Genomic DNA, 26,411 nt, shown 5'->3' on the forward strand with positions numbered 1-26,411 from the left:
TCCTCCACCGTCTGGATACTACCGGTACCTAGATTCACTCCTCGAGACTCGACCTTGGGATTTCATATCATGATCTATCCTCATCCGCATCCGCATCCGCATCCTTATCCTTTTCCTCAATCTCATCCTCATCCTCATCCTCAGCCTCATCCTCAGCCTCATCCTCTCTCTACCCACCCTTCCCCTCTCGACATCATCCATCCTCCCCCCCCAACATGTCCTTGAGAGGATCTCCCATCGGCTGGTTCAAAGAGAAGCGTCAATCCTCCCATTCCGGCATCCCCGCTGCAAAGAGACCCGCGACGGCAGCCGGCGCCTTTCCCTGGGCCGACGATCGCGACATCTCCAAGCTGGTCGAGCGTGCCGTGCTGGCCGCCTTTGAGAGCGATGCCTTCAAGATCGCCGTCGCGTCGCACATTGACCCGGCCTTTGCCAAAACCCAGGAGAAGCTCGGCCAGATCAGAACCGCCAACCTCAATCTAGAATCCGCACTGCAGGCCCATATCGAGGATGTCCCGACGCTGCTGCATCCCATCCAGGATCACCTGACCAGTCTGGTGATACCGGATTATGCCCAGGATCTGGAGGCGCTGGGAGGAGGTCAGAAGAGGCTGGAAGCCCAAGTGAACGACCTTGTCATCCCGGATCACGGCAAGGAATTGAACGAGATTGCGTCCACGCAGTCCCAGCTGCTGACGACGATGGAAAGTCGCTTCGAGAGCCTGGGCAGCCGTATGGATGACCTCGACCGGAGGCTTGGGGAGATCAACGAGGCCGCGGTCAATGCCGACTTGCGGACGGCCATCAGGTTTGGCGAGATCTCCAATGAGCTCCAGGACCGGAATACGACTCTGGGCGACCGAGTCTGGGGCGTGGAGCGAGAGCTGGGCAAGAAAGTCGATGCTCTGCAACGGAAGGTCGTGGCTGCCTGCGAGGACGTGGGCAGGCTGGTGAGGAACAACCACGAGGTAGTGGAGACGATGCGCGCCAAGTTGGAAGAGGACGACGTCCTCGCCGCGGTCACCAAGGCGAATTCAAGAGCTGAATTTTCCGAGAAGGCATTCCGACGAAGCATCACAGCCATCCACGATAAGGTCTCGGCCCTAGACACGTCGGCCATCTCGACCCAGACTGCGAGGTTGGAGGCGATAGAGAGAGGCGTCTCGGACTTCAGGAAGGAAGCCGAAGCCGCGAAAAATCTGGCATCCATCAGCTCCAAGTTCTTGTCTGCCAATACGTCCAAGCTGGACACGATCGCGGCCGCGGTGGGAAAGATGCAGATCACGGTCGAATCGACGAATGAGACGTGCCACGTGGTCTCCGAGTTCCAGGAACAGAACGCGGAATCCATCAAGGAGGATGTCGAGGCGGTCCGGATGCATGTCCGCTCTCTCGACAACCTCGCTGTGACCCATGCGAAGAGACTCAGTGAGACTTCGTCAATGTTCACAAGAGTGGAAACGGCTCTGACGGGGTCGAATGCGAATACGATCAGCAAGCTGGAAGATTTGGAGTCTACCATCAGCAGAGTCGAAGATGGCCTAAAGCCTCTATCCGCTCACACGGCCAAGCTGGACAACCTACAAACGAACATGGCGGGGGTGGTGAGAGATGTGAAGCCTCACAGAGGACTCCTCGATGACTTGGCCTCAACACTTTCAGAACTACGATCAAACGTCGATTCCGCCTTCGCTTCCCACACAGAGTCACTCGATACCATTCAGCAAAAAGTGTACGACACCTCTTCCTTGGATCAGCTGACGTCCAGTCTGTCGGAAGTTAAAGCGAGTATTGAGCGAAAACTTGCCTCGTCACTGGAATCGAGCTCCAAATGTACGGTGGAGCAGATTAATTCGCAACTCGGGGCAATGGATCTGAATCTGCAAGCTAAACTCAAGTCGATTGCAGAGGATGCCAAGCTTCGCGCCGAGAAGATCGATGCCTCGACTGTCGAAGTTCTCGAGGAAGTCCGGTCGACGAAAGCATTCCTGAAAACCGAAAATGCCGATCGCAGTGAGCAGTTTCGTTCCACCAGGGAATTGATCAAGGCAAGCCAGGCGGCACACGCGAATGACGCCAAGGCGACGATACGGATGCTCCAAGAGGTACAGGAGGCAAGCAAAGAAGATGAGATTCTCCTGCAGATCGAATCTTGGACTCAGACGTGCATTTCCAAGCAAGCGGCGGAAGTTGCCTCGGTCAAGGAGTTGCTACATTCATCACGTGAGCGTGGAGAGACATGGCACAAATCGATCACTGAGATTGGCGAAAAGAGCTCTGAGATATCCGAAATCCTTCGATCTGGGAACTTTGAGTCGTCAAGTACGACCAGGGAGCTGGCGGTTCTCAAGTCTATGCTGGAAAACGGGGCCATACGGTCGAAGGAAACTGACAGTAATACGGAACTTGTGCTTCAGTCGCTCCAGGCTGGCATTGAACAGATCAAGGATAGTACTACATGGAGCAAAATCGAGGAGTTGGTCCTGCAGAACGGAATTTCCATGGCAAATTCACACGAGGCAGTCCTCGCTCTTGACAAGGAGGTCAGGTCCGGTGAAGAAAAAATTCAGTTGGCTATTCGAGAAGTTCAAACGGCGTTGGCCAAAAATCTCCTGGATGCCGCTGCAAGCATAAACTCGTCAAACAGCGACGTTTTTGCCGAACTTAAGGCAGAGCTGGGCTCGAAGATCTCCATATCAACCAATGTCCTGAGAGCGGATTTCAAGTCAATCGACCTATCCCCGACAACGACTGCTGTAGAAGCCCTCAAAGATGAAATCTCATCATCTCTTCAGGCTGCACATAGCGATAGAGTTTTGATCGCGGATGGTATCAAGTCAAGCGTTTCTACTGCGATCGATACTCTCGTGACCGACGTCCGGGACTTTGGGAATGTCCACAGTCGCGAGCTACAGCAAAACGGTGCAGTGCTGCTGCATATTGAGGAGGCTGCCAAGACTAATGCGAATTCGCTTGCATCAGACTTGGCTAGCATCCAAAAGGCCGTCGGACCGGTCTCTGAGGTTACCGAGGATATTGCTCTCCTCCTTGCTGCGGTTGAGAAGCTCGACCAGACGTCAGAGTCCAACACGGCAAAGCTAATGACAGTTGAGAAATCGGTGCTCTCTACAAGTACTCGACTCGATGCAGTATCCGACGACTTGAAGTCCAACACAAAAAGCTTGACGAGTATCAACGACTCTATTCTTGCCACACAATCACAGCTCGATGCCGTATCGAGCGAATTGAAGGCCAGTATCAACTCCTCTGGGTCAGAGACATTGACGGCAGTAGAAGCGAGGAACACCAGTATTTCAGAGCTACGACAAGTCAGCGGGGACCTAGACCAAAATGCCAAAGCCAATGCAGCAATCCTGAAAACCATTCAGGAATCGGTCCTTACTACACGTAGTCAACTCGATAACGTATCAGACAATTTGCAGAACGCGATTGACACATCTGGATCGAAGACTCTAGTGGCCGTGGAAGCCGGTAACAGAGACATTTCGGAGCTGCGACAAATTACCAGGGATCTGGATCAGACTGCGAAGGTCAACGCCGCAAGCCTTGCAGCCATTCAAGAGTCAGCCCTCACCACACGCACGCAGCTCGATTCGTTATCCAGCGACTTGCAGACAGCAATTGATACATCTGGATCAAGGACAATGGCAGCAGTAGACGCTGGGTTCACAGGCGTTCAAGAGTTACGCAACTCCGGTGAGGAGCAAGTGGCAAGATTACGCGGTGATATTGAGAAGGTCTTTGAGAAGGCTTCTAGTGACACCAGCAAGTGTTTTGAATCTATGAAGCTGGACATCTCAGGCCTCGCCGAATCGGCTAAACGCAACAATACCGATTTGACGTCCACAGTGGTGGCAGGGTTGGATGTCGTCAAGTCTCAAATTACAGGTCAGTAAATTTCACCGCGAGACTCGGGGGGCGATAATTTCATTGGTTGTCATCTCCTTTACTTCCTGGCACATTCAGCGGGGACCAAACACTGACATTACCGATTAGATATGGGTCAAGAAATTGACACCAGATTGGAAAAGACATCCAGCGGGACTAACAAGGCTTTGGAAACAATCATCCTGGATGTCTCAAGTCTGAAAGAATCATCCCTTCGTGACGGCTCAACGACAATGATGCTGTCCAGCTTTGAAGACCTCAAGTCACATGTCACCACTCGCGTTCAAGACATCCATGCTGATCTGGAGAGATTGGCAGTGGAGACTGCAAAGTCACAAGACGAAACCCGGGTAATCAAGTGTGAGGTTATGACAACACGTGAGGCAGTGGTTAGCCACGCCGAGAAGTCTGAAATGTCTGTGACGTCGAATTTGGAGGCTGCTCAGGCATCGATCATCCGGGAAGTCGGAAATTTGAGGAAGATTCTGTGCTCCGATCTGTCCGAGATCATTGTCAGTGAAGCTCGAGGTACATCTGGGGCTGCGGTAGCGGAGATACAGCAGACGAAAAGTTACTTGGAAAGCAAGCTCCTAGAGTCGAACCAGCAGAATCTCAGCAGCACATCTCAGAAGCTCGATTCCATCTCCCAGGAGGCATCTGGAAATGCGATGAAATTGCATGAGGCCACCCTCGCAGCAATCGAAACAGGAAGCAAGTCCTCCTCGGATATCGTGGTACGCGAGACTGGCAAGGTGAACGACTTGATCGAGACAGTCAGGGAAGCTTTTTCTTCTAGGACGGACAACACGAATCAATGGCTGGAGACTCTTCGCGCATCTCTGGGAAAGATTTCTGAAGATCTGGACAGAGAGTTCAAGGCTGCTGCGATTGAGAGGAAGGATGCCGGAGAGATTGCGGGTGACCATTTGGTCAGCGTAAGAAACTTGGTCCAGCAGCAAACGACGGCCATCGCGGATATTCAATCTGGCCAGCACGACCTTCTTTCTGAAGTCAGGGTTGTTGGCGCATCTACAGATTCTAAGTATAAATCTCTCTCCGAGATTGTTGTCCGGGAAAGTCAAGGCATATTGGCAGGCCAGACAGACCTGGCCCAGCAAGAGACCACGGCTCGTGCGGCCCTGGAGTCCAGACAGCAAGAAATTCTTTCCGGAGTAAGTGACATCCAGAAATCCACGGAGACCATCCACCAAACCCTAGAGGATCGCACCAGCACTTTGTCGGACAGCATCAACATGGGATTCTCAGACGCCATCGTACACAGAACCGCGGCCGAAAAGTCTTGCGAGGCCAGTATGGTTACGCTTTCGGGACTTATCACACAGGAGGCCGAAACCACCCGAATCGCCCTGGGATCGACACAGGACCGAGTTGTTTCCGATGTCACCAGCGTGAGTGCATTTCTGGATACCATCGGTAAATCACTGGAGCAGCGGACTGATAAACTCTCTGGCGACATTAGCAGAGGATTCGCGGAAGCCAGTACACAGAGGAGCGAGGCGAAGGAAACACTCAGCGCCAACCTGACCACGGTTTCCGCATCTCTCAAGCAGGAGATGGAAAGCACGACTTCGGCCATGGAAGCTACGCACAAAGATCTCCAGGCCGAGATGGAAAAGTCCCACCGATCTTTGGAATCCTTCGCCCAGAGGTCACAGCAGAGCGCGGACACGTTGTTGGGCGCTACCCAAAAGGGGTTCGAAAGCGCTACCATCGAGTCGACCGAGTCAAGAAAGGCACAAGCTTGTCATTTCGCGACATTATCAGAGTCCATTCTTGGCGGAGCAAAGACGACGAGTGACGCCGTTGAAGCCTTGCATCAGGGCATCACAGCGGAAGTGAAGAAGACGAATTTCGATCTGAAGCACAGCTTGGGAGGGCTCAAGCTACACGCGGAGCAAATGTCAAGCAGTCAGAATAGTGCGATTGCGGGTCTCGGGGACGAGATCAGGTCTCTCGACGGCAAGACACAGGAACGCTTCGCTCGTCTCGAGGCTTCAGGCGAGGCGCGCACGAACGCCTTGTCCGGCACCATCGACCAGATGACCATCTCTTTCCAGACCGAACTCGACAGCATCACGGACAACATGAAGACGATCGACGCCGCCGTGCGCGTCAACAGCGCTGCCATCGCCCGCGTCGACAAGGCCGTTCTCGAGTCCTCGTCGCAGGTCAAGAACGTCGTCCTGGACCACAGCAATCGCGAGCTGCTCGCCTCCCTCGACGAGGAATTGCACGCGACGAGCCGCCGCGTGCGCGCCATGGCCGAGTTCGAGATCCCCCGCCTTGAAGCCATCGCCAGGAAGTCCCGCGACGCGGTCGAAGTCATTGGCGGGCGCGTTATCGGCACGACCAAGAAGTTCGACGAGATGGTTGCGCACCACGGCCAGAAACATCAGCCTAATAATAACAGCAACGCGCTGCTGCTGGACCGGAGCGAGATGTTTTTGATGAGTGCGAGCGCGAGCGGACGGCTTCGGAAGGGTAGTAATGCCAGTACCTCGTCGAGGAGTAAGGATAGTGCGCATTATAGGATGGCGGCTATTGAGACGGGGCGGTCTTAGAGGAGAGCAGACTGCGAAGTGGGATTTTTATTTCTTTTGTTTCTTTTTCTTATAGGCATGGCTTGGTTTGGGGGAATGATTGGCCGGTGGTTGGTGGTTGGTTGGTTGCTGGTGGTTTTCTTTTTCCTTTGTTCATTTCTCTCTCTCTCTCTCTCTCTCTCTCTCTCTCTCTCTCTCTCTCTCTCTCTCTATCTCCATCTCTCGCGAAAGTTGCCAGCGATGCACACTCTCAGATCTGTTAACCTATATCTATATATATATACATACATACATACATGCGTGGATTTACTTACTTACCTACTTACCTACTATACTATATTAACATACCGAGATAGGACTAGTGGTGGCGTTGGGGATCGTTCGTTCGTTCTTTCTCTTCTCTTCTCTTCTCTTCTCTTCTCTTCTCTTCTCTTCTCTTCTCCTCTCTTTTCTCTCGTCATCCATTTCCATTCCATTTTCATTTTCCTTTTCTTTTTCCTTTCTCTAATTTTCTTTTATCATCTATACCTATAAACCATGTAGATAGGATTTCGCTGCCGCTGTCGCGTTCATGGCGACGAGACCGATGCATAATAGATGGATAGATGTATAGATGTATAGATGTATAGATAGGTAGACGGACGAATGGGTGATGGCGTCTTTTTGATTACGTTTTATATATACATTTTATACATACATTTTATAGATACTTTTTATATACATCTCAATTTCAGTGGTACGGTATAATAGCTGCTATACCTACATACAGGTAGATATTTGGAGATGCTTTTTATGAAGAAGAAAAGAAAAAAAACCACCCCTCCAAAAAGGAATTTCAAGACCAATGAATTAATTATCTCTCTTGAGTTTGCAGAACTGAATTACCCTAAGCAATTGCTCGCTCGAGGTAAAAATGGATGGATGCAATTGATCGCTCGCGCTACCATTTGCTGTTCTGTTCTATGTGTGTATCTTTATGCATTCATGTACCGCCCGCCCGCCAATCATATCACTTCGTTTCGTTTCGTTTCCTATCATACACCCATCCATTCTCGTGCCCTAGCCACCGACGACCTCAAGTCTTACCCCACCCAGATCCAGGTTGGCCATGCATCTGGTCTGCCATGCCAAAATACCGCCCGAGATCCGTTCCGATCCAATGCAACCCCCCAAACGCCATTCGCCTTGCCTCCCACACAGAATCCATCCCAAGCCCCATATATACAATGTGGACTACCCATCCGATACGTCCAAATCCCCACCCCCAAAGTGCGATCCAATCTACCACGTTTCGGAAATGTACTGCCCAGCCTCCCTTTTCAGCTTCCAGAAGTTCTCCGCCTCCTCGCGCACAAGGTTGCCCTTCAGCATGACAGCATCGATCAGGGCCTCCTCGACGCCCTCTCCCATGCCTTTACTGCTGCCGCAGACAAATACGCGGCCATCCAGAGCGTTGATGATGAACCACACCAGGTCGGCCTGGGCCCGAACCTCGTCCTGGACATACTTGCCCTTGCCCGTGTGCTTTCGCGACTGCACCACCTTCTTCACCTCCTTCTCGTGCATCCCCCACTCGCCCGAGTATAGCTCGTCGAGGAGAGAATCTCGAACACCCTGCAGGACCCAGACTTTATTCGCGCAGTTGGCGTTCTTGAGCCGGCGTTGCACAAAACCGCGAAACGGAGCGATACCGACACCAGCACCAATCAGCAGCATGGGGCCGTCCGACACGAATTCTTTCGCGAGCGGATTGGCCATCAAGCCCTTGAACATGGGCACCCGCAGATCAATCTTCTCCCCTCTCTTCTCGGCCTCGATGAACTCCTTCGCCTGACGCTCAAAAAAGCCCGATCCAACCCCGGTGCGGGGACCACCACGCCAGTCGGGAGTCTCGTGGACGGTCACGGCAAACTCAATCAAGCGACGGCAACCGTCCTTGTACACGCAGTTCTCTTGTGGGTCGTTGGACAAGCTGTATAAGCGCATCATCAGCTGCTGAAGGTGTGAGAGCAGGGTATCGAGGGGTGGCTTCGAAGAGGGGAAGGCGTGCAGGAGTTGGTTGACGGTGATGTGGGAGCCGGTTCTCAAGTCGCAGAAAGCGCCCTGGCCTTCGGCTGAGCAGAGGAACAGCAGTATCTTCTTCTCGTTGGGATCGGAGGCGTATTCGGCGAGGACGCGCAGCAGAGGCTTGGTTGGAGGGTAGGACTGGACGTCGCTGCACCAGGTGAGGAGTACGCGGCGGGTGGTCGTTATCTCGCGGGCCTGGTCCTCACCCCACACGGTAGGCCATCTGCCGCTGTCGGTCTTGAGGAGGATGTCACGATCGCGCAGATAACGGGGTACGAGGAGGAGGTCGAACAGATCATCCACAACAGAGCTCTCGTTGGGTGCCATCACTCCGATGGCTCCTCCCACCTTGAAGTCCACGCCCGACTCCTCGGGGTAGTCTGTCACATCGAGGTCAAAATGGTATGTTCTCTTCTCGGCGCCGGGTTTCGTCAGCTCGCGGGCGGAATGGATCTTGGCTGAGTAGACATCATAAGGGGGGTGCGGCTGGACGAAGCTGGGAGGGTGGACTCGGGTATCGATCTTGACGGGCTCGTTGGATGGATGGGGGGTGAAGTCAATGGCCGTAGAAAGCTCTGGCGAAGAGGTACCCGAGTCCGCCGGTGGTTGGATCGCCGCACCCTTCTTGATGCTCTCAATATGGACATGCTGAGGAGGCAGATCAGGAATGCCAGACAGGGTCGCCGGGATAGGACCAATTTTCAAGCCCAGCGCTTTAAAGGCGTCATTATCGGGGACCGGAACGCGCTCGAAGCTCAGGCCATCCGTCTTCTGAACCGCCATGCAGCATCCGCCACCACAGCACTTCTCCACTAGCCGAGTGCCCGGCTCCCCGATAAGTCTCTGCAGGTCGGCGGCATTCTGGGAGATGAGCTTGGTGGAGGCGCGACGGGGGCGGGGAGGCTCTTCGATCTCGTCGGCGGAAGAAGAGGAGGAGTAGCTCAGGGCTGGGACGGCAGATTCAGACGTGACGGGTTCTTTCGGGATGCAGTGGGAGGTGGTCATAGTACGGAGGGCTATCGGGCGCGTCATGGTGATGGTTGATCGGAGGTTGATAGGGGGTTGAAAGGAGGAGGATGCAGCGTCGAAGTAGGAACTGGTGACGGTGACGGATGGTAGTAGTGGTGTCAAGAAGGAAAAGAGGTGTGTGGTGTAGTCGAGGATGAAGAGGAAGAGGAGGAAGAAGAAAGGGAAAAGAAAGAAAAGAACAGAAAGGTAGGAGAGAGGTGTGTGCTTATAAAAAGGAGTTGGGCTGGATTGGGCTCGGCCGGGGTTTATTTGGCGAGGGACCTTGACCGGAGTAGGAAGTAGGAAGTCGTCAGCAAGAGATGGAAGATGCGTAGGTAGAAGGGTCGAAGGGTAAAAGATCTCCTTCTTGCCCGGGCATATTTGGGTGGGAAGGGGTGGCGGATTTGATGTGGGGTCCATGATCCGAGAACTGGCCGGGTGGGGGGTGGGGTGCGAGTACAGCGGATCACATCAGATCAGATAAGCAGGGGCACCTTCCCTCCACCTCGGCTGAAACAGGTACCCGATACAGTAGCGTTGGGGAAAGAATGTTGAAAAGACGATTGATTAAGTAATACCCTACCAATCAACTATCGAATTACGGGTCGACGTCATGGAAAATGGCAAGTTCCTGCTTCCGGAGTGCACCTCAACCCGCAAAGCTCGTCGCATGCGGGGCACCTGCCAATGCCAAGGGCCGATCTCGGATGCCCAAGATCTACCAAGATCTTATCAGATCGCCTTTCCACCAGTGCTCGACCACCCACCGCGTCCCCCCTCTGCTTCTCGGTGCAAAGCGTGGCTTGTCGTGACTTGATTTGCCTGGCGGGATAAGATGTGACATGGGCGGTCAGAGAATCAAAGGGAAGAGTGAAGGAGAAGAAAGAGAAGACTTTGACCAACTTAACTGACACAGCCGGTGCAAGCGATACGGACGGCCCGCTTTCTCAAGTATATTCGCACAATACACGGCAAGAAGTCGGCCCGATTAGTATACAGTCCGTACGGATATTGCACCCGTCGGTCGGGCGGCCGGTCGGCCGGTCGGTCAAATCTCCGATCAAAAAAAGGGGTAATTAATCTTATCTAATCTGATCATCACCCAGCTCAGAGGCTTACCAAGAGAAGGGTCACATGATTAGCAGCCACCACTCTATCACGTGGGAAGAGCCACATCCACATCCACATTCATATTCACATTCACATCCACATCCACATCCACATCCTCATCAACATCAACATCAATATCAACATCGCCATTGCTCGACAAGCAGGTACCGACGGGCATATCAAGCACCCAATACCTTCGCTGTACATTTACTTATATCTCCGTCTGCCCAGTTCAGAACTGCGCCAATCACAAGCACAGCGATCCATATTTCGAGATTCGTAAAAGCCAACGTGCTCTCAAAAGCAACGCAAGATCTGCGCCGGGCTCTGAAAAAAAAAAAGACGTATCCTACCTGAACGTAGATATGCAATGAGTCTCTAATCATGAGTAGGGAAAACTTGTGATCTCTAACACAGTAAGTAAAGTAGAAAAGGTGCTGGCTTGGACTGGGGTACTCGGGGCTCTGCTCGTCGGTTCCCTCCGCGACGTGCAGCAAGGTTTAATACGACTTACGACTTATGACTTACGACTTACTTACTTACGACTTACTTATTTCTCAGACGAAGCGGGAGAAGCAAATATACGTATATATACTGAGATCAAATGGCAGGAAAGCTGCCGTCGCCTATTCGACGAAGTAAAAGTACCGAAGTACTATCTGCATGTATCGACGACGTCTATTGTAACCACACGGATGGAGCAACAGTATTACTCTCAAGTCAAGAGAGGGTGAGATGCGAACCAGATGAAGCGAGTATTCAGGCTGATCAACGAGTATGTAAGAGTATAGATTGCAATTGAAGAAGGTTGTTATTTTACCGAATCTACCTAGAGATTAGCGACGTCGGCTTCTTAGATTACGAAGAAAGAATCAAATATGTTCGACAATAAACTGTCCCTTGCATTTGAAGGATAGAGAATGTCGCCGGGGGGGCACTTGCCTCTCTTTTGTCCGTTTTGGATAGCCAAAGTCAGAAAATGCTCGGGGGCAGATAGCTATCCCAAACAGAGACTTGCTTCTTGCTTGCCACTCTTTCTTTTGTCGAAGAATCAATATCATTCTGATGATCGAATAACAAGCATTCTTCTTGGCTATCAGTTACTTGATAGATAAATAAAATTCTGTTTTTCGCGGCACACCCTCTCGCAATGCCTTGACGAGTCCAGCACCCGACGACACTGCGGGTGTCACGCCGACGAGGCTTCTCTCCCCCGACACCCAGATTCCCGCCTACAACTTCGTGAACTTCGAGACGTACTCTCAATCTTGTGATATACCTACCACCCGACAGACCCTCGCGACCCGCACCATTGGGCAATCAACGTACCCACGCCGCGGCATACCAATGCCACTTTCCAAGTGCATGACGAGGTTTGGGGACGGGGATACTACGTCGCTCGCCCAAGGTGGAATGTCCGCCCTCAAAGGGCCAGGCTGCACCGAGTCTCGGTATTTGTGGATCGGATACTGTGGGAATTGTTTGCTTCTTCTGGATTGGCTTCGATTTCTTAGCCACACTCGATGCTACCTTGTTATTTTGGGTTGTGTGATTCGCTTTCTCGGTCTTCTTCTTCCTTGGACCAGGGTCAGATTCCTCATGGTCCTCTCTATCCTATTTTCTTTTCTGGACCACTGGTTGACCCCTTTGGTTTGCCTGAGCCATATTCCCACTCAAGGCTGCTTGAATGGGATCATCGGTCGTGGAAGAAGTGAGTGTTGCACTATAAGGAGTCAAGAATTCGGTGTCCGAGCAGTTTTCTGGTGTGGTGGTTTGTATCGATGCGCTCAGCATTTGGATCGAAGTGAGAGACGAAGCTCTGCTTATATACCCTAGCTACTCCTCGGGCGCACCTTCCAAAGACGATAGCGATATTCTCCAGCACATTCTCGGCTCTTATGCCAGCCAGCTACGTTGTAAATTGCCACCGTGAATTAAGTTGCGTGTCCTCGCTTGGTTAACTTGATTGTAAATATGGGGCTTAGGGCGGGCGCAACGCAATGCGGAAGTAAGGTAGTCCGGTAGTGGTACCGAATACAGCGAAACATCTCTCTCGCAGTGCATAAATCGAAGCCGAATTCGTCGACTAGGAATCCCAAGCGAATCCCCTCCCTGTTGCACGCAAAGTGAAGACGATGAACGACGAATGGCGAGCTTGAAAAGGGGCGAGTGGAGCTGCTCTCGTGACCTTTATACGAAGTATCTCCATCTCAACGGTAAGACCCGCTATTCTGAACGTGACCAGGGACTAGCGACCCCACTAAAGTGACGCTACCGTATCCACTTATCCATCCACTTACCCCGCATTCTCAGGGGCGCACAGACACAGACACAGCTCGATTTGGTGGTACGATCAATCCAGAAAACCACGTGAGCATTTCACTTCAGTCAGCTCGATCCAGCTCTGGTCCTTCGAATTCTTCTTCTTCTTTTACTTCTCCTTCTCCTCCTCCTCCTCCTCCTCCTCCGTCAGCTTATCCCCCATACAACCCAGAAACATCAATACCATCAATTCATCTTCCCCTTCCAAACAAACAGCAACCAAGCCATCCATCGCAATCATGGCAGCCACCGACCCCGTCCCGATCATCAAGGTGTTATTCACACTGCATGCTGGCATGGACGCCATGGACTTCATCGGCCCTCTCGAAGTCTTGACCCAGGCCAGGCACAGTCCCAATGATGAGAGTAAGTCAAGATGTATATCTTCAATCCCAATCTCAATTCCGCAGCTTTCAATTCCCCGGCCCCGGCGGCGAGCTCAACTTGAGCTACCCCGCAAATCCACTTACCCCCCGCATTAGCATGGCACGATCATCACCAAGCGGCGGTGGACTCGAGCGAGCTACTGATTTGCTGCTATATATCCAGAGCCACCTCCAATACCAATGCCATCAATTTCTTCATAACATCCTGCCGATGTCTATCTTCAATCCTCGTTTTCAGCATCTGCGAGTCCAAAACCACCATCTAAACAAGTGTGAAAGAAGCTAACGCTACCGACCCTACCCCTACAGCCACCAAAGCTTTCTCGGCCACCTTCGTCGCCGCCGACGAGCTCACCGTCTCCGCCCAGGGCGTCTCCTTTCAAGCCCACATGGGCTTCAAGGAAGCCTACGGCCGCCTCTCCGAATTCGACATCCTCGTCGTCCCCGGCGGCTCCGTCGATTCGCTCCTGAAATCCAAGTCCGAACCCATCGGCCTCATCAAAGCCTTCGCCGACCTCCAGAAGAAGCACCCCGAGAAGGAGCGTACCGTCTTCTCCGTCTGTACGGGCTCCCTGCTGCTCGCCCAAGCTGGCATCCTCTCCGGTCTCTCGGCCACCACACACCCCGACTCCTACGCCAAGTTCGAGAAGATCTGCTCCGAGATCTCGCAGCGCGATCTGGCCGAGCGATGCGATGTTGTCGAGGAACGATATGTGGTCAACAACCTCCGCTTTGATATTGGTGACGAGAACGAGAACCCATATATCCGTCGCAAGTCCGACGCTCGCCGAACCTCCGTAGGCCGCAAGGGCAGCAATGCGTGGAAGGAGAGCAACGCCCGCCGCGAGAGCAACGCGCGTCGTGCTGCGCTCCGCCTGGGTGGGTTGCGCGTCCTGACATCGGGTGGCATCACAACTGGTTTGGATGCAAGCCTGTATCTGGTGAGTATTATGGTGAGCGAAGAGGCGGCAACGGAGGTTGAGCGTATCATGCAGTATGAATGGAAGAAGGGCATTGTGGTTGATGGAATTGATATCTAAGGCGTACGGCGTTGCAAAAGCCAGAGCCATGCTGTGCGTTGGGCGTGAGTTTCTGCTGCGGGACCGGACGGATGTTTTATACAGCGTGATAGGATCGCGACTGATGATTGGGATATGGATATCTGGCTGTAGGTAGCTCGGGTAGCTTTGCTTTTGTTCTGATATGAAATCTCAACTTCTGACCAAGTATCTGCACTCGCACGGCCTCGCCCAATGGATTTTCTCGCCAAGTAGGTTTGCTGAAGTTGCCACACGTTCTAGCTATGGCAAGTGCCTGGCATGCTATCCCTTCCAGCGCCAGGAAGCACGCTCGCATAGGATGCCGGATTCCACTTTATGCCTATGAAATATTAAATTAAATATTCTTCAAACTCCTACCTACTTAGATATATCTACCAAAATCACGGTCCTCTGATCTGCCTTCTACTCAAATCCTTTCTTTCTTTCTTTTTTTTTTTTTCATATACCGGGTCATATCAAATGCTTGCCGTGATGCAACAAAGTGAAAAAAAAAAAAGCTGCTCTCCAAGATAAGGATCGAGGAATGCTTTTTTTTGGTACGTACTTGGAAGGATTGGTATTACTTGTGCTTATTTATAGTTATACTTCTAGGTACTTCTAGGTACTTCTAGGTACTTCTAGGTACTTCTAGGTACTTATAGGTACTTATAGGTACTTGTAGGTGTACTTATAGGTGTACTTATAGCCGTACCTATACCTATACCGAGACAGGACAGCTTTGAACATGTTTAGAAAGCTAGGTGTCTATGATCTAAGAGATAGTTTGAGTGGATGGGCTTTAGCTTGTTGAAATATATATATATGTGTATTTATGTATGTATGTATATGTATGTATATATATATGTATGTATGTATATGTATGTATATGTATATATATATAGTCCTTGGATTCGGAGAACTCGGAGCGTGGCGCAGGGGCTAGGGCTGGGGCTGGGGGGATACAGGTACGAGTTAGCGGTTTTGAACTTTTTGCTTGCGAGGTTTGGTTAGGATGGATGGTTATGTGGATATATGGGTATATAGATGTGCTGAGTGAGGCTGGTTGGGTTGTTGAGGGGCTGGTTGGTATATTGGGGGTTTTGGAAAGGTGGAGGGTGGAGGGTGGAGGGTAAAGATGATGATGAAGGTGAGTGTTTGTTTTTATAGATGAAGACTGAATTATGGAATTGTGAAAGGAGGAGAAGAAAAGAAGAGGAAAAAGGGGAAAAAATTGCTTGCTTGGTTTTCGGTTTTGGAAATTGATGAGAGGGGTGGTTGGATGTGTTGGGGACTGGCGGGCTATGGCTGATGTGTAGGATTCCGATTCTGAAAGGTTTTTTTTTTTTTTTTTTTTTTTTTTTTTTTTTTTTTTTTGGAAAGAAGGGAAGAGGGGATTTGCTTGGCTATTAAAAAAGAAAATAAGCTCTGTGCTAATTCTTGAACGTTGCGATACTCTTGGCTGCGAATGTACAGAAGAGGTATTATACATCTCTAGGACGAGGCACAAGAAACGGCTTAATAAATATACCTAGCGATAATATTGCGACTACGCACGAAATTACCCAATCTCCTTTAGGGCATCTGAATTTCTCAATTTTGGAAGCATGCGAAGATGAGAAGTGAAAGATTACAAAGGTATAATTGCTGCTATTTTAAATCTCTATAATGTTTTCAAGCAAGTGAACATGCGCCACTTTTCCACACCGCATCAATAGGTTCCAAAATTGACTTTCAGGTCTTGGATCGAGTTTCTTCCTGTTTCGGCCCTTGGTTGATAGCTTGGGAAGGGCTTTGAGTGCGATTGAGGCGCGCTCTGGTTGATCGGCGAAGCCTTTGGCTTTCAATCTACTGCCTGTGCTATTTTCTGGTTAGAAGCTGAAAAAAAAAAAAAAAAAAAAAAAAGGAGCTGAAGATATTTTCTTATAGCTTTTCTAAGGGCGGAAGTGAATATAATGCAAATGATGCTAGCTATGCAACCAGGCCATGCAGTACCACGGTCCTGTACTCAGGCACGCACCCACTGATAAAACGAGCTTCAGAAATCATTGCAAGCTCTCATTCATGCCTTGGAACAGTTGTACAAATAGACCCTTCCTCTATACCTCCTCCCGAGCATCTTCCATCTGCGCAAGCCATTCGATCCACCGGCGTGGACGTTACCCTAGACGATTCGTGAGACGCCAAACTCCAAGCCTCGTTCGCGAAAGGCGCTTTCCAAGACTGACGATCGTTGGGCTGTAAACAACTTCGAACAGGTCGTCAAGCACTCGGTCGATTCTGTTTCTTCCGCGGAGCCTATATGGGTTCGTCTAGGATGACGTCGCAGCGCGCATGTCTCCCCTGATTGCCAGGTACCAGCTCTCTCACTATTATACATTGCATCCGGTAGTCGACCGAATGTCATCTGTTAACCAGCTAAGAAATTTCCCCAATTCATTCACCGCTTAGCGGCTGAGAACATCCATTGTGGCAGGCAGCCTCTCTCTAGCACGAGAGAGAGACGCATGCGGAATTCCGAAAAGGCGCGCATGCGAGAGCAGCGGGATAGAAAGCGGAGTGACAGCAGGAGCGGGATCGGGGTCGGGTACTTTACATACATTCAAGATAGCGACGGGAAGCCTCTTCTTGGCTCCGATGTCCTAGGTGGAGCTGGCTTAGATGCATCGCGAAGAGAGATGCGATTCATTATAGGAGGAGGAGGAGAGAGGACGATTACTCGTTTATAGAAAGCCGAAAGACTATATAGTCTGAGCTCCGCTAGCAGATGTCACTGCCCATCTGCTGATGGAGCTGGCTTGGATAGCGTGATTCTAGAAACCCGTTCGCAAGGGAAAAAGCATGGTGTTATATGTCCGGTCAAGCTGATGCGATAATCACTTGGAGATATTCGCTGTGAATTCGAGGTTAGCTCTATCGCTGTGAATTCGAGATGAGCTCTTTGGAAAGAGGTACTGTATTTGACAGTTTAATCACATCTGTGAGATCAGCCCCAATGCAACAATTCAATTTCACAGCTTCGGACATGGGATGAGTCTTGTCTGATCAGGTCAGGCAGCGCATAAATACACCAGACACACACACCCACCCATCCCTATCCGCAGCGTACTCCTCGAAAATCAAAGACCCCAGTAGGTGCGAGTACTTCATGAAATGCTCGACAAGCCCGGAGATCCAGCAGCCATGAAGAGAGCAGAGAATCCCAGTCAAGGATTCTCCAGCACTTCAGCTACGTACTGTACCCATCCATGACCTTTCCACCAAGATGTTAAAAAAGAAAGGGGGGAATTCAACCCCTCAGACTGGGTTTGAATTTGAATAGGTATTTACAAAATCGATAGATAGAGTTGCTGCTGTCAATGAGCAAACTCCTGCCATGCTCATGCTGCTGTCATATACCTACCACCTACCTACCTACGCCCTGCTCAAACAATTCAAATCCCAAGAGCGGATCTCCCAGAGTTCAGGAGCGGCGGTTTACACACACACACAAACACTCATTTCTCAATCCCCGACCCCGACAGACTATCAAAAAGAAAAGAAGAGGAGATGACGCTTTCCACTCCAAGAGCGCATTGCTCACCCAGAATATCACAAAGGGATCGCGTAATGAGTTTCGCAGTAACTACCGAGAGAAGAAGTATAAATGTAGACCGATATCAAGTAAGTTGACGTAAATGGCAAGCAGCTTACGTAACATCAAAGCGAGCTTGGGAGTGCACCTACCAAGGTATATACGCGCAATTAAGAGTTTACAGAATTTGAAAAGGGGTGTTTGTTTAAATGATTTGAAGTTCGAAATAATAGTATATCTCTAGTCGTCAATGGTCAATACCTCTAGCTCCATCACCAAAACGTGACCTTTATACATCCACAACCGCGAATCCTTAATAACGTGACCTAATCCAATTCTAAGATAGAGAGAGGAACATGCTAAAAGAGGCGACGTGCTACATCAGCGAGTCTCATAGTCTCAGTCTTCGAAACCTTCGTAACCTGAAAACGAAAGTAATCGAATAGCTCCTCAATAAGAAGACCTCTTAAGGTCTTGACCCAAGATACAGCGACGTAACTCAATCCAATAACGTGATCTCTCACAGTCAAATTCGTAACTATCCTATCGGCTATAATCCCTTAGGATTTGTAAACAGTAATAGCGAAAGCAATAGTAAAAGGGAGCTATATCCGAGTGCAAGCCACATTCCCTAACATAAACTCTCTCTTTGAAAGAGTAATCGGCACGACTTATTAACCTTTAGCGTTTTTACAAAGGTAAGGTCCATCGTACTTATCGAAGGCGACCAGCATAATAGGAATATCCTGATCACAATCAGCTCTAGGAAGCCAATTAAAATCTTCCACGATACCTAGAGCACCATTGACCAGGCCTCTCTCAGTCCAACGATTCTCTCGATATGATATGTAACTCAAAGACAGTAATGAGCTTAAGGGAAAAGAGACTATAATTTTATTCATTCATTCATTCACTCGTCCATTCATTCATTCATTCATCAACTTACCCCCTGATCACTGGCAGCTACGAGAAAGAAAAAAAACCCCCCTGCCGACTTAGCATCTCTATGCTCATAGCTTCAGGCAGGCTCAAAGAAGATGAAGATGATGTACCGTCCTCACTTGATCCAAGGTGTGGAGAGCCCGTCGCTTCTTATGTTATCTGATGAAACTCGTAAATAGATCGAGCTCAAGGACATGAACTTAGAACATCGCACAATGAATGCTACAGGCTGTTTTCCAACAAATTGTATTTGCATAAACGAGATACATCCAAATCTCTCCCCACTCCTGCTAAAACCGACCCCTCAATGGCCACCCGTGGTAGGCAAGCCCAGGCCCACCTTGAAACTATCATAAATCAACCACTGGAACGCGGTCAGAGTTCCAATCATCAGGATTCGAACCGGTAGTCCATTCCACAGCCCCTTGAACCCGATGTTGCCGTATATACGACTCATGGCCTTGCCAGCACCCTCTCCGGGCTTGCGATCTGAGTTAAGCTTGGAGACCATGACATCGGCAGGATGCGAGACGACTGCACACCCGATACCTGCGATATATCCTCCCAGAAAAGAGACACCGGTTTGCTGCAAGCCGCTGTACGAAGACTTGGGCTTGCCCAGGGATCTGTAGATGGCATTGACCGTGGTTTCGAAGGTTGCGAATTTGACCATAGTGTAGGGGATCTGGCGAGCCCAGAGGGGGTAGAGGCCTTTATAGAGGCTGCTCTCTATTAGCAAGCAATAATATCTGCTGACTTGGGGAAGAGAACATACCCAGCATACCCCTCCTCCTTAATCACCTTTCCCATGCCCTCTCTCAGAGTATGGGCAAACGGCGGCAAGGTCGTCTGCATCCTGACCTTCACAGCTTCGAACGGACACAACGCGAGATCCGCGATAAACTCCGCGCTGGCACTCGCCGCCAGAAACACGGCAGTCTGGTTCATGTTTGGGAACAATTGCTCCCCGTATGTGTACTTGAATACCTCGTAGAACCCGTACTTACCTCCGCCCTGCATACAGTATCCGACGAACGTGGGGGACCACCCAAAGAACACCCCACGGAGCCCCTCGCCTTTGTAGATTTTAGACCAGGCTTGCAGGTTGGAGGAGTAGAGCTTGGAGTCGACCTGGCGACGGCATTTTACGAGATCGAGGGGGCAAACTGCTGCATGTGTTGGGCCACAGGCTGGGGCGGAAGCAATTCTTAGCATATATTCTTTGTTTTGGACGGGGGAGAGAGGTCAAATATGATTGCTGTTGTCGTCGTCGTTGGTGTAGGCCAATGAGGAGGGGAGGGCATTCACGAACCGACTATCCCGCCCAGTCCGCATGCAGCAAAGTATTTCCCACTGTATAGCTCGATGCCTGGCTTCGGGAGGGCTTTCTCGATTGTTGACATTGTCGCGATATTGAATTGCAACCAACAAGTAGGACCCTTGCTTGGGGGGAAGCTTGTTGCGCGATCCGGGAATTCAAGCTTTAACCCAAACTCTTGTTTGTCAACAAAGAGCCCTTTGTGAAGCGAATGACGCAATTGAAGCTATACAGAAGAGACTCAAGGGGCGAGGAGAGAGATTGAAAAGAGAATGACGGGAAAAGAGAGCGGAGTCGAGGCGTCTCAATGTTTATGTATTTACCTACTGGTCAAGTCTGGTCCTGCCGCTCTTTCCTGAATCCCGCCCGGCCCTCTCGGACTGCGGGGCAAGGGTAGCTCTCTGCGACGTCATTAGTGGGGCCTGTGGCTTGGCTGATTGCTGACTACAGTAGGTACCGGTATACATCCGATAATCTACCTGAACATCAAGCTTACTTCTCGTGACCTCACTGCATTTCAATTCATTTGACAGCTCGCTATCATCGGTCCGGTGCTGGGCCCGGTGGTAGCGACTTAGTGTTAGATACGGTATCATTTGCAATGTTTTCGAAGTTCTGCTTTCAAGAAATTTGTATGTCGCGTGATCAAATTAGCACGTGGAGGGAACACACTGCTCTTTCCCTATAGGGAAGCTGGCCAAGTCACGAGATTTCTTGTTCCGGACGGTCAATTCGCTGCATGCCTTTCACTTCTCCTGCTTTAGAGACATGCTTGAATATCTTGTATTCTGGATTCTGCATCCCAATGATCTCTTCCCCCGTTGAAGTCTAAAGCTCTTAAGACGGTTGCTACCTTCTATCTCCCCTGAGAACATTGTTCACTTCCGCCTCCCCCCCCCCCCCACCAAAAAAAATGAAAAAAAAAAAAAAAAAAAAACTTGCGGCACCGCAGCTCCTAAATCCCTGGCTTTCATTTTACGATTGGTATCGCCCGAGCAAGCAGAGCCTCATCAACGACTGCAACTCGCGTGACCAACACGCTAGTACATAACCCCCAATGAAAAAAGTAGCAAAACTCCGGTCACATATCCTCTCCGGCGTCCCGGGGAAGACATGCGCCTTGAAAACCCTTTAACCCGAAGGAAAGGATTTTAATCAGATTAGCAAATGAAGCAGGTGTGACCCCGCTACACCACCAGAGCCGTGCTCTGGTGGTGATGTGAAGCCCAGCATTGCTACGCTATATAACACAGGTAAAAAATATTTTAAGAGGTCCGCTAGTCTAAGGCTTCCACTAAGGCCGGAGAGAACGATCTATCATCAGGTGACAATCGCAGTTCTCTTTTGGTGTTGATTACAATACGGATCACCACCATCACTTACTTTTTTTCCTTTCTTTAATCACAGCCTGCAGGCAGTTCTCAACAGTGTCCCACGTCAGGAAATGGGCCTCACTTTCCCCTTTCTCAGACTTAACTATCTCAACCCCATGAATATCACGTTCGATCCGCAAAATCTCAAGAAAGCATGCTCTTACATATGGACTTCGAATGATGTAGCTATTTTCGATCCCCAGTCTACCAAACCCAGTAATGCATTGCAATAGGCACAAAACAGCTCTCCAGTGGTCTAGCCATTCGGAAGAAAGACCATGCCAACCGAATCCCCAGCGAAGGATACATTGTGGCTCCACAAGCATTCCCAAGTCCTGACATCAGTCTCCTCCAGACTCTGAAGCCGGGCTTTGATCTCCTGCTGGACTTTGATCGCCCACTGCAACTTGATCGCCTACTGGAATCTCATCGTCCGCTTCGTGTAAGCTTGGAGGACCGCCCGTGGAAGGCCCACTGCTAGGCGAGGAAGTTAAATACGGCGGGGACCCCACCGGCGAGTTCTCCTGGGGCCTAGAAGACGCCTCTGAATGATACCCCAAAGACTCTTCCGACGACGACGCATCCGATTCCACTATCCACTCTTCCGTAACTGCCGTCTGCACACAAACCCACTTGAACTTGATACCCTCAAATGCTCTCAGTCCCAGCTCTTGAGCCGAGAAGGTCGGATCGTCCGCGAGCCGGAGCAGCCTGCGTATCAGCGGGTCCTGGATAAGCTTTGTCGTGGGACCCTCGCGCGTGGTGCACTTGGCGTAGAGCGAGACGGTGATGTTGTTCTGGAAGATGGGCCGGCCGTCTGACCTGTGCATTATTTGGCCGTCGCTGTCGAGGACGGGGGTCGCGCCCCAGAATCCGGAGCAGATGACGCCGAGGTAGCCGTGGTATTCGCTTCCGACGACGGTGAGCAGTTGGCCGATTACCAATCTGGTTCGGATTAGTCGCTCGGCGCAATGCTTGAAATCAGGATGCGAGACCATGATATCGAGTGGGGTGGCAAACGGGCGTTGATAGGTTTGTTGGGTAAGTTGTTGGTTGAGGATAGCGATACTTGGTCGAGACGAGGAAGTCGGATTTGGCTGTGGAGGTTTCGAGGAACTGCTTTGCGATGTTGATATCTGATTGGAAAGAATGCGAATCTGCGACGGCTGGCTTTCTTTTTATAGTTGAGGGGTAGCTTCAGTTAATCATCGTATTCTAGCCAATTTACGGGAGTGCACGGCTATATGCTTGAAGTGCTGCTTGAATCACAAGGTACAGAAAATAAACTCATCCATATATAGCATTAGCGAAGAATCAGAGTCAGAGTGTCTGACCCAACTTAATAGGTATAAACGTGATAAGACATGAATCAGACAACATCTCACGAGAGTAGCTTACCGGTTTGCCTTCTCGCAATAATACATATAGCAAAGAAGATCTCACAGAAGTAGCAGGAGCAAAAAGAAGACGCCTCCAGCTGATCGACTCGGAATGACCAAAGAGTTACAATCCTCTTCCGAAGCATAAGCCCACCTTGCAAGTACATACGCAGCCCCTATATCCCGAGGAGCACAAGAAGAGCAGAACAAGTCAGCTTATTTACCATCGGCCTCGAAAAGCAACTCTGCCAGGATCCTCACAGACGCAGTGCTGGTCGCTCTGCGACTCTGACATAGCTACGCTTTCGAGCTACCTGCGGCAGTCTCTGCCTTGCTTGCTTCTTTGGTTTTCTGTCCTTGACGAAAGCTCTCTCTGTCACTTATGATTTATTCTATGTGTAAAAAAAAGGGCGCAGATGATAGCAGCCTTTGATCTACTACTTTACAATTGCTTTCTAGAGACGTCTTGTATACAACTCCTTAGCTTAGCACGTCCCAGTACCTTGTAGGAGGTCCTAGGGCGGCAAGCTCCGCTTGCTACCCGCCCGACGACAATAAATACGATAATAACAATAAGAAACGCAGGGAGTGCAACGATGTCGCTGACATTGCCCTGAGTTTCAGTTTAAAATTTGCCGAAGATAATGTCTTTCCGCAGTGTTCCCCGCAGAATCTGGCAAACGCTTTCGCTCGCTCTCTCACTTACTATGTTGCGACTTTTTAACTATATTGAAACCGTACCGCAAATCTAAGGGTTTGGTAGAAAAAAAAAGAACCTTGCTCTTTCGCTTGACATGTCAATCCAACGGCTTTATATTTTAAAGCAGGCGAATGATAATAGATACAAGACCAACGGGAGCAACAACTCTTCATATAATCTACCACACTCCCTTTAATTCCTCTATATCCCCTAAGGAAGCCAAAATATGAAGATACGGGACTCGTCAAAAAATATTTCAGCAAAAATTTTCTCATCGCATGTTCCACGAGACATGTCTCTCCCTCTTGTGAACTAAAAGGGGGACACTCGCATCTAGCAGAGAGCCTCTCCAGTGTAAGATCAGAGACCCTGGCTCTGTTGAATATGCCAGGCCAAGTACAGAACTGACAAAGGCTGTAGGAATCTTCGTGCCCAGGATAAGACAATGTGTTGAAAAGGGACGCAGTAGGCAACGATGTGGGCTACAGTCGACTGAACGATATCTTTTCGCTGCTCCATCCTCTATTGAGCTGCAGCAAATGATTTCAGAGCTGCATCATGGTAATAGGATGCAACAACTAAAGCGATGGATATACGGGCTCGGCATCCGTTTGCATTGTGAAGGTGAAGGTGAAGGTGAAGGTGAAGGTGAAGGGCGAAGTGCTTGCATACATACATATATGCAGGCAGCCGTCCGAATCCGAATCTGAATCCGTTTGCTGCCTGGCCGGAGAAGAAGATTCGTCCTTCGCACTCAACCCATCGAAGTTCTTTTTCCAAGTTGTCGAATGTCAATCTAAATTCTGCTGCTGCTGCTGCTGCTGTTGTTGTCGTTGTTGTTGTTGTTGCAGGTTGCAAGTCGCAGGTACGAGTCCTTCATGCCTCTCACGTGAGGTTCCCACTAAAATTAGTGCTTCCGATTTAGTGCGTCCTGGTTCGGCAGCCACGAATTTGTACTTAAGAACCTGAGAATCTCGACTTCCATCCATTCTATCCACCTCAGCAACCATCCCCCGACATCACCTCAACGCCCCTCCAAAGCTCGTCAAGATGGCAAAAAAGGCACTCGCAGGCAAGGAAAACGGCCAACCCGTTGCTGGGAAGGCTGCTGGCATTAAGTCTGGAGCCCAGTCCATCACGAGAGGCAACCTCTTCGCGGCGCTGGAGGACAAGGACGGCAACCCCTCGACCGCTGCCGAGTTCATGAAGGGTCCTCGCGATGATGGGGAAGTGTTCTTCCACCTTGATCCGGACGTCGCCGATGATGACCGAAAGGTATATATTCAACTTCTAATATACAGCTTCTCGCCTCTTCTTTTTCCTGGGTATATTACATGGTCAAGCACTGTGCTGAATTGTAGTAGGATGCTGAGAGCCGAGTTCTGATCCTGAACTATATCAACCACCACCTTACTCGGGACATGGCTCGATTGGTTCCTGGTGACCTTGAGCCAAGCAAGAACACCGAGATCATGCACCGTACCGCTTACAAGAATGTCATCCTTGATGTCGGTGTTCACGCCTACCGCCACGAGAACCAGGTCGAAACCATGCAGGCCTTCGTCAAACTCGCTGATGCTGATATTGAAGGCGACGGAATTGATGGTACCATCTGGGGAGAATACGCCGCAAACACCGAGGAAGCCGAGAAGGACAAGGCAACCAAGATTGTCTCTGAGCTTGCAACCATGGGCGTCTTCTACTGGGTTCCTCGCTGGAAGTATGTGGTCAACTCCCTCCACAAGCGCATGAATGGTAAGCAGCACTCCCTTTCCGCCTATTACGTCCATTCCATCGTTGGCGACTGTACTAACCCTCATCTATAGCGTATGACAAGTTCGGTACCAAAGTTGCAGAGCTCCCTGAGCCAAAGTTCTTTGATGCTGCTGAGGGCGGCAATGAGGACAACAGCATTGAGATCGAGGAGGAATACGGTATCTTCTCTGGTTCCAGTGGTCAGATCATTGGTCCCAAGGGCTCCAAGATCCAAAAGATCAAGGCGGAGACCGGTGTCAAGGATATCAAGATGCCGCAGAAGGACGAGTATAACCGCCCTCGGGCTCGTGATATCGTTATGGTTAATATCATCGGTACCCAGTTCACTATCAATAAGGCCAAGAAGGCTATCCAGGTTGTGGTCGATGAGTGGGCAAGTTTTCTCCGGTCTGAGAGCTTTTGAGCAAATGCTAATATTCATGTGCAGAAGAATGCGCCTCGCCCTCAGCGTGATGGTGGTGCTAGCATGTACGCCGCTGCGCCTGGATGGGGTGACGAGGGTGGCAACGGTGGCGGAGGAAACCACACTGTAATTCAAGCCTCGGGTGACTGGGAGTCCGTTCCTGCTACCTCTGCCGACTGGGACACTGTTTCTGCTGCTCCTGCTGGTGGCGAGGGTGGCAAGAGCTGGGCAGACGATGCCAATGCTTCTGCTGCTGCCAATATTGTCAGCTATGACTGGTAAATGGTTTTCTGGTTCCTCTGACTTTTGCTTCTAAAGCCTAGCCGGTGGCAGAGTTCTTTTTATTTCTGGTTGCACCTGCGACTTGAGTTTTTCTCCTGCGGGTTATGGTCACAAGGGCGTCTCTAGGCATTTGTACACTGAGGATACTATGATCTGATGACCTGGGCTGCATGTTGACGGAACAAGGTCATGGCAGCTTGCTGGTACTGAATGATGAATATTTCTTCGTGTCATCTGACGTCGTCTCATGCTCTTCTTGCTGCT

At 50.3% G+C, this 26,411-nt stretch overlaps 6 protein-coding genes across 6 annotated transcripts; 3 read left to right on the forward strand and 3 right to left on the reverse strand.

Annotated features, from left to right (window-relative positions):
- Positions 1-215: 215 nt before the first annotated feature.
- L3040_004075 (uncharacterized protein) lies at positions 216-6,491 on the forward strand (the record flags this gene model as incomplete). The annotated part of the gene is made up of 2 exons (XM_007297135.2): positions 216-3,909; positions 4,018-6,491. The coding sequence occupies 2 exons, from the start codon at positions 216-218 to the stop codon at positions 6,489-6,491; spliced, it is 6,168 nt and encodes a 2,055-aa protein (XP_007297197.1).
- Positions 6,492-7,751: 1,260 nt separating this feature from the next.
- On the reverse strand, positions 7,752-9,569 carry L3040_004076 (uncharacterized protein; the record flags this gene model as incomplete). Its single annotated transcript, XM_007297134.2, has 1 exon — positions 7,752-9,569. The coding sequence occupies one exon, from the start codon at positions 9,567-9,569 to the stop codon at positions 7,752-7,754; it is 1,818 nt and encodes a 605-aa protein (XP_007297196.2).
- A 3,647-nt stretch (positions 9,570-13,216) lies between these two features.
- L3040_004077 (uncharacterized protein) lies at positions 13,217-14,403 on the forward strand (the record flags this gene model as incomplete). The annotated part of the gene is made up of 3 exons (XM_066153969.1): positions 13,217-13,343; positions 13,673-14,304; positions 14,359-14,403. The coding sequence occupies 3 exons, from the start codon at positions 13,217-13,219 to the stop codon at positions 14,401-14,403; spliced, it is 804 nt and encodes a 267-aa protein (XP_066011851.1).
- Positions 14,404-19,220: 4,817 nt separating this feature from the next.
- L3040_004078 (uncharacterized protein) lies at positions 19,221-20,319 on the reverse strand (the record flags this gene model as incomplete). The annotated part of the gene is made up of 3 exons (XM_007297132.1): positions 19,221-19,638; positions 19,692-20,106; positions 20,229-20,319. 3 exons carry the CDS (start codon positions 20,317-20,319, stop codon positions 19,221-19,223), a joined length of 924 nt encoding a protein of 307 aa, XP_007297194.1.
- Positions 20,320-21,948: 1,629 nt separating this feature from the next.
- Positions 21,949-22,605, reverse strand: L3040_004079 (uncharacterized protein; the record flags this gene model as incomplete). Its single annotated transcript, XM_007297131.1, has 1 exon — positions 21,949-22,605. One exon carries the CDS (start codon positions 22,603-22,605, stop codon positions 21,949-21,951), a length of 657 nt encoding a protein of 218 aa, XP_007297193.1.
- Positions 22,606-24,736: 2,131 nt separating this feature from the next.
- L3040_004080 (uncharacterized protein) lies at positions 24,737-26,147 on the forward strand (the record flags this gene model as incomplete). The annotated part of the gene is made up of 4 exons (XM_066154108.1): positions 24,737-24,961; positions 25,051-25,441; positions 25,513-25,835; positions 25,890-26,147. The coding sequence occupies 4 exons, from the start codon at positions 24,737-24,739 to the stop codon at positions 26,145-26,147; spliced, it is 1,197 nt and encodes a 398-aa protein (XP_066011852.1).
- Positions 26,148-26,411: the final 264 nt, after the last annotated feature.

Source organism: Drepanopeziza brunnea (assembly GCF_022702325.1).
Source record: "Drepanopeziza brunnea f. sp. 'multigermtubi' strain 214-2 chromosome Unknown ctg6, whole genome shotgun sequence".
Taxonomy (NCBI): Eukaryota; Fungi; Ascomycota; class Leotiomycetes; order Helotiales; family Drepanopezizaceae; genus Drepanopeziza; species Drepanopeziza brunnea.